Genomic DNA, 7,977 nt, shown 5'->3' with positions numbered 1-7,977 from the left:
TTGGCAAATAAATGTCCAGATGTCAGCTCTGTAAAAAAGTATACTTAGAAAACAAATATCTTTATCATCTAAGTCCCTGTCTTGATGCCTCTATAAGTTACCCACACCTACAAGTTAAATATGTAAGTCTTCTCAAGTTTTTGACACATCTCTGTGTTAGTGTGACTTCACAGGATACAAAATTAGAGTACGGGCCACTCTGCTTTGACAGTGTAAATACTTCTTGGTCTAAAGATAAGAAAATCAGGTAATGATAATGTCAAGCAATGGTTTTCAAACTTTTAGGTAGCAGAACGCTCTTTTCAAGTGAATGCCTACAGTAAAAAAAAAAATAACTTATTTGTATAGATTTATTCCTAAATTTAGAATAGATTCCACTCAGTGAAAACATTAAGGTTATTTGGTGGGCATAAAAATTCAGGACTGGCTTTAAGACTGGGGATTTGTTGAAGTACTTCCAATCTCTACTTTATTTATGTACTGTGTTTTGTTTGCACAGTTTAAAGAGTATTCTCATTCAGAGCCATAAGGAAATGCAAATGGGAAGTGTCTCATAGCACACCATATAATTCTTGGATACCACTTTGCTAAATAAAGATGTCACAGTCTCCCTGTGGGTGCTTGCAAAAACAACTTTGGCAGAAAAATAAAAAGTTGGTCATCTGTTGTAATGTGGTATTCAACTATAGTCTGCATTTAAAAAAATTATTTTCAAAAATAAACACTGCATCAACTGTTTACAGAATGAGGCTCCCGGGAATGAAAGATGAGCCCATTCCAAACCAATTCTTTACAGATAAACTGGACAAAATATCCCTCACAGCTACTGGAGGCATTAGAGAGAAATCAGAAACAAAGACACTAGAGAAAAGTTAGTGCTTGAAAGGAAAAAAACTGAGCACTTTTGGTGAACATAAAAATTTGGGACTATTTTTTTTTAATTGGCTTTTTACCTGAAGGTAGACCTGACAAGCAGAGCAGCTGAACTTGAATAGAAAACCCACAGGCTTGCTGGCTTATCCCATAGTCTTATGGGTTTTAAAAATAAGAGGACCAAGTTTAAAGTGTCCAGAGTAGACAGAAAGTAAGGGAGGCGAGGAGGATCTAAAAACTCTATGTAAAACTGCCCAAATCTGGTTGACCCTTTAATCACACATGAGCAAAAGAATTGAAGAGATTTTTTCCTATTATATAGGGGCCAAGAGTGTGGAACTTAACTGTTTCTCCTCAAAAAAATTAGTATTCTTCAGATGAAAGTAATACCATCCAGAGTCTTTAATTATCCTCAGAGTATAGGATACAACTATTAGGTTTACACTTGGAATTGGCAAGCAAGAATTTCAAAGAGCGAGGTAACTATGTTCATAGATGTAAAGGAAAATAAGCTTGTAAAAAAATGAACATGTAGGGGAATCTCAGCAGAAAAATAAAACCATGAAGAAAGAACCAATAGGAAATTCCAGAATGGAAAAAAAAATGTCTGAATAACAGATTTACTAAATGGGCTTAAGAGCAAAATGTACTTGGCAGAACAGTCAATGAACTTGAAGTACTAGCTTACCCCGTATATGTGAAGTTATTGTAGAGACCAATCTGCAGTTAAAAAAACAAAACAAAACAAAACAAAAAAACCAGACCATTGGTAGCTCCAGAGACTGGGATAGGAGAAATTCAACTCTGAAAGGCACATGAAGGAACATTTGAAGGTCAATGTAAGGTCTGTCTTGATGGGGCTTGCATTACACAGAGTGTATTCATTGTTAAAACTCACTGAATAGGGCCTCCTTGGTGGCACAAGGCGTTAAGTCTCAGCACTATGAAGCTATCCAGCAGCCATTGTGGCATGAGTTCAATCCCTGGCCAGGGAGCTAACCCCACATGGCGCAGCAGACCTCTCCTGTCTCACCCTCTGCTCCCCTCAGCAGTGAATCCTCTCACCTCCCACACCTCTGACCTTGTATGCATAAATAAAATAAATCTTATAAAAAAACTCACTGAATAGTTAACTTGAAATATGGGCATTTCACCCTAAGTATCTTTGACCTTAAAAATATTAAATGGCAACTACAAGTATTAAACTCAAATTTATACGTGTTCAAGGATGAAGTATACTAAACTTACTTTGAAATGTAGTTTCAAATAAGGTGGACTGATGGATAGATATGGACATATGGCACTTATTAAACTTTTTGTAGGTTTCAATTATTTCATAGCAAAATGTTGTCGGGGAATATTTACCTAACTCTCAAACATCTACCCATAGAACAGAAAAGAACACCATTAAAAAAAATGAACAGGCAAGAGACCAAGTATTGAGACTCATAATGCAAGCGATTGTTTTCCCATCATTAATGCTAGAGAGCTAGGTCAGCAGAGCAATAATAAGGTAACTTCCATATATAAACAAAGAAAAGAAAGTAGATTTAAGATGCCTTCTAACTATAGCATTTGTACTAAGACATGATGCTACTGAATCAATGAACAAGCAATAGGTTGAAACACTGAGATTGCTTCGTTTGCAGCGATAGCTGAGGCAGTGTCTGCTGGCTCAAAAGCTCCAACTCTTAACTGCTGGACACAGAAGGCTCCTTCATCTTAGTAGCCACCATGTTGTGACAACAATTCTCCACTCGCTCCTCCATTTCACTAATACTTTGTTCCATTACCACCCCTTACCATATTGAGAACATCATTTCCTCCCTTGGCCCCTATCTCACTTCTGTTCATTCTTAGCCCTCAGCTTCTCTCGGCCCGCAGATTAGACAGGGCACTGCCAACCCCTATCCCAACAAAACACAAATAAAAATGATTTAAATTACTTATTTGACATTATTTAGTAGCTGACTTTCTCTTTAGACAAAACACTCCATGAGGGCAGAGTCTGGGTACTCTTATCTCTAGCAAGCGACACAGATGACAGTAAGGCTACAGCCACTGAGTGTCTGCTAAGTGTTTTACATTGAGTACCAAGTTGAAGCTCTTATTAGACTGTCACATATTTGTTGATGAAGAAGCCTTCCCTTTTACTTTATAAACAAGAATCACCCTGGACCTCCCTGGTGGCATAGGCAGTTGAGCGCCGCACTGTGAAACTGTCCGCAGCCTCTGCAGCGCGGGTTCGAGCCCAGCCGGCTGGAGAGAATCTCACATGGCAAGCAGACCTCTCCTGTCTCGCCTGCTGCTCCCCTCAGCAGTGTATTTCATCAGTCTACCTGTTCTGTTTCCCGCTCTGTCTCCCGTGAATCCTCTCACGCTCCTGTGCATCTGGCCTGTACCCCAGTTCTTGTATAAAAATAAATCTTTAAAAAAAAAAAAGGGCCTCCCTTTTTTTAGGTGGTGCAGGCAGTTGAGTGCAGCACTGTGAAGCTGTTCGCAGCCTCTGCAGAGCCGGTTTGATCCCTGCTGGCTTTGGAGCAACCCACATGGCGAGCAGACCTCTCCTGTCTTGCCCACTGCTCCCCGCAGCAGTGTTTTTCATCAGTCTGCCTGTTCTGTTCCCCGCTCTGTCTCTGGTGAATCCTCTCACTCTCCCATGCCTCTGGCCTATACCCCAGTTTTTGTATAAATAAATAAAAAAAAGAATCACCCAATAAATATTTATTGATACCCACTAGGTTCCGGGCATTGTTATTTGTTAAACAGGCAGTAACTGTAAATAAGAGCACTGTGCTCACTGAGCTCAGTCTCATGGGGCACACACCTCAAGTGGAAGCCACACATCAAATGACAAATACTAATAACAACATACAGGGTACATGGTAAAGCACTGCATATTTTTAAATTGCACACAACTTCTTGGTATCTCAGAAATCCATCTAATCTTCAACAAGCAGCTGCTCACTGTCAACCAGGTTGGGCACGGCACTAAGGCTGTCAGGATGCAAGACGAGTAAGGTAACCTAGCCACCGTCTGGTGGGTGACTACACAAAGAGCCAGCTGCGATGCTGGCTGACAGGTTCTACACAGTCAGAAACCACATGCACATGCAATCCAAGGCAGATGTTACACTACGTCTAAGCTCCAGTCTGCTTTCCCTCACGCAGTCATATTTACCTCCCCAGCCTCAACACCTACCTCAGCTCCCACATGCAGTTCTGCCCCAGATTTGAGTTTCAGATCCAAGTCTTTTTGAGCAAACAACTTCACTCTAGTTCTCGTGTACGTGAAAATCAGAAAGAATGCCCATGTTAAGGGATTATCTTAAGGCTTAAAAGAAAGCATCCCATAAGCAATGAATGCTACAGAGTGTTAGTCACTATTATTATTGACACTAGACTGGTTAAGCTGCCTTGGGCTTCTGAACAAGTTGCTTTCGGTATCTGGAATGGTTTTTACCTATATCAGATCTTCCCTGAGTGACCCCAAAATTCAACCCAAATTTTTGATTACACAAAGATTATGAAGAAATTTAAATGGAAACCAATGTTATCTTCTATTATCTAATGCTGAAAAGCCTACTTTAAACCCCCAACAAACCCCTCTTTTCTCCCCCTAAAATAAGGCTTAAACATATAACATTATTATAAACAAGCAAAACCTTTTAGGGTTAAAAGTGTGATTTTATTTAGATATTACTTATACATAATCTATAGTAAGATATACAAACAGATAAAAATTGTTTAACAGATGTTTCTTTTTAATACCACTTTATATTCAATTTACAACAGCATTGGTAATACTGTAAGATGACAGATACTCTGATTTATAAAACAAAAATTACTTTCTACTCTGGCTGATACATTCCCACTAGTCTTTAATGGATTAAAATGTATCATGTATTTCAGTTGCAAATTATTACAAAACTTTCACAACGTAGCCACTTCGTGCTCAGAAAAGATTTTGATATTCTAAAATATTTCTGAAATGAACATGTTAATTCTCTAAGTATACTTACAAAAGAAAAACAAGTGTACCAAATGTGGTTTGGGGCTAATGATGGAAAATCATTTGCTCAGCTAATCTGTGGTGCTGAGTCATCTTCTTGTCCCCTTGGCCTAAATCTATGAAAAAACTCAAGAAATTAAACTAAAATGGGGAGGGGGGAGCTGGAGACCTTAAAGGAACTTTATAATATATAAATATTTTTAAATGTAAAATTCAGAGAATGTTTTCCTGCTATTTTGGTAAATACTTCTGAAACTGGAAATTCAAAACCTTTACTTTTTCATGTAATAACATCAGGAAAATTCTAGATTTAAATTTTAGAATAAATCACATTTGCTGAGAAAAAACACTGCAAAAATAATCTAAATTGGGTTTTAGTTCCTTTCCATTCTTTTACAGGCTATATAACACATCAGGGCAAAAGCTTTTTCACTAGTCAGAAAAAGAAGCTGAAAATAACTTGCTGATTCAACTATAGGAAGACAACTAATAATTAACAGGTTTATGAATATTTATGAATAAAGTGCCACTAATTTTATTGTAATAAGATATAAATAGAAGAAATGCTGATATGGGTAGTACCTTTATGTTTATGTGTTCTCTCCATCCTGAGAACACAAGGGACATTGAAAACAAAGAAGTATTACCAAATATAAGTTATAGAATTATGCAAAACTTGAGTAACAGTGAAAACACAAAATGTTGTAATGAAGACAAAATAAGACTGAATGTGGTAAAAGTCCCAACACAGTAGGCCTCTACATTGGGGGAAAAAAGGGAAATTAAAAAGTTCATTAATAGCTATTACTAATATTCAATAAAATTATGACGACAACTGAGGGGTGACTAGTTCCAGGAAGCATGTGCCCAAACAGCCAGCACAGCGGCAGACTCCGCATGTGGTATGGGAGTGCTCCAGGAAAGGGGATGCAGACATCAGGCTTTCCAAAATCTATGCAACTAAAACCCAATGTCTATGCTTCATATGCTCACCACCCCCAAGTCAAACCCGGGTCCACTCAGGGACACACAGACGTGACTTGGGGGGCCGGTTGATTTCCTCAGAACTCATTAACAAAATTCCATCAGTCATGGTCCTGTTTACATTCCCACCATCAACCCAAACCACTTTGTTTTTAACTAAACAATCCCTCATCACAACTGAGAGTCACTAATAACTGTCGTCCCTTTGAAATACTGTCAGAATTCCTTAGTAAAGTGTCTTAGTATATTTGTGAAGTCACATCTATAATCAAAGCCTGAGGCGTTTATTTATTCTAAACAAAGTTATCCTTCATCCAGAATCACAAGATTAGGTCTCCCCACGGTCTGCCTTTGCGAGGAAAATGTGCCCCATAGGTGTCCAGCATTACCATGTGGGAAGAACGGGAAAGGCAAAAGTGACAGTGATCTGCTACAGCTACTGGTCCGATAGGGACAAGTTCGTGAGGTACTTCTTAAATTTTAATGTGCTAATGACAATATGAGAAAAGAGAACTGTGTGCTTCTAGGATCGAGAAGGCCCTGCTTGCGACAGATGCTTACTCTGGCCAGAGCCAGGAACGTGAACAGCTGTCAGTATCGACTTGTGCCTAAACCTAGACCAAGGAAAGCGAGGTGTGATCTGAAGTGCTCTCGGGTTGGCCGGGCCTGGAGCAGAGAAGGCCAACTGGCCTCGTTTGGGTCCTGCCGCTTGGGGAAGAGAATGAGCAGGCACTGCACCAGGCTGACACTCCATTGTCCTGCTGGGTTCTGCAGCTCTTCTGTCTGTTCTGCCTGGCTGGTGCCCAAGCTGTGAGGGATGTCCACTGTTCTGAGTGTTACCCCCAACAGTCCCTGAAGGAAAAAGGACCTCGGTCTTCATTTTCATTATTACTGAACCGCTAAAACCTCTTACAAAAATCATCATCAAGCATTTACTAAGTGAATGCCCACAGGGAATCCTGCCTGAAAAGGCCCTTCTAATTTCACATTTTACAAGAGCGTGCAAAAGAAATGAAATTATTCAACAGAACATTCAAACTCACAGAGGATACCAAACCAAGAAACTGAAAGCAGAAACATTTGATTCTCTTTGCTTGTTAAATCATTCTCTCTAGAACCAGCTTCTTTTGAAACACATTTAAAGTAACAGGTGAAACAATATCACTTACTGATTGGAAGACATCACTCTGACGCACAGTCATTAATTTTGCAAAGACCTAACACCAGGCAGCTTCACAAACACACAGTGAGTCTGCCAAATTGAAATGGTCAATAAGAGAAAACCCAAACTGCACTAAATACTTTCATGGCCAAGAAAAAGGAAGCAAAATGCTGTTTTCAGGACAATGCAATAGTTATAGCATATTTCCTCAAGTGCAGCACGATTTGCTATGTTTAGTGGCACTTAAGTATTACACAGTAAATACTGAAAAAACCCAGAATATTTGGATGTGCAAAAGCAATATCACATTATTAATACAAAAGTTGCTAAGCTACAGGGTTATAATATCACTATTTGGGTGTGGAGACCACTTAAGATTTTTAATACTTCCGACGCACGGTCTCCTGGCTGGCAAGCAGCCTCATACCAGCCATTGACCTGATGCGTGTGGCCTGCTCTCACACCATCTCAGTCAGACCAGTCATTTTCATCAAACTCTGAGTCGTCATCGGAGTCGCTGTACTCCACAGCAATGCGTCTGGACAGAATGGTGGCCACGTCATTCCCTACTGGCTCACGCTTGGCTTCTTGCTCACGTTGCTCTTGCACCTTTTTCAGCTGAATTCCTAGAGACAAAATACAGAGTTAAGAAAGTTGAGAATTAAATCCCTTTGCCTACCAAAATTTAAAAAACTAAACTAATTTAGCTGTTTCTTTTTCCCCACTCCGACACTAAAAAATTTTGGAAATGTAAGGGGAATCTTGAGTTTCATAAAAACATCAAAAAAAGGCATATGCACTGAAAGTCATAAATTTTTTTATAGCACAGTAATGTATTGAAATATAAAAAATTAGTTATGACTTCAGTGTGTGACCACCATTAAGAAAAATTCTAGAGCGACACAGTCCAATATGGCAGCCACTAAAAGTAAACTTACTGTGACTA

The 7,977-nt window shown here is 39.2% G+C and overlaps 1 protein-coding gene across 3 annotated transcripts in view; it reads right to left on the bottom strand.

The window, feature by feature from the left end:
- Positions 1 to 4,552: 4,552 nt before the first annotated feature.
- WASF3 (WASP family member 3) overlaps positions 4,553 to 7,977 on the bottom strand; it is a 114,807-nt gene continuing 111,382 nt past the window's right edge. For all 3 annotated transcript variants that reach the window (XM_037527063.2, XM_037527064.2, XM_054701339.1), the window contains exon 10: positions 4,553 to 7,657. In XM_037527063.2, the coding sequence (XP_037382960.1) occupies positions 7,500 to 7,657 (158 nt within the window). In that variant the 3' untranslated portion in view covers positions 4,553 to 7,499. The remainder of the gene's footprint in view (positions 7,658 to 7,977) is intronic.

The sequence above is a fragment of the Talpa occidentalis genome, unplaced genomic scaffold (assembly GCF_014898055.3).
Source record: "Talpa occidentalis isolate TD23 unplaced genomic scaffold, MPIMG_talOcc4v2.1 talOcc4.5, whole genome shotgun sequence".
NCBI lineage: Eukaryota > Metazoa > Chordata > Mammalia > Eulipotyphla > Talpidae > Talpa > Talpa occidentalis.
Note: the sequence above shows the minus strand (reverse complement) of the source record. Positions and strands in the feature narration are given on the sequence as shown.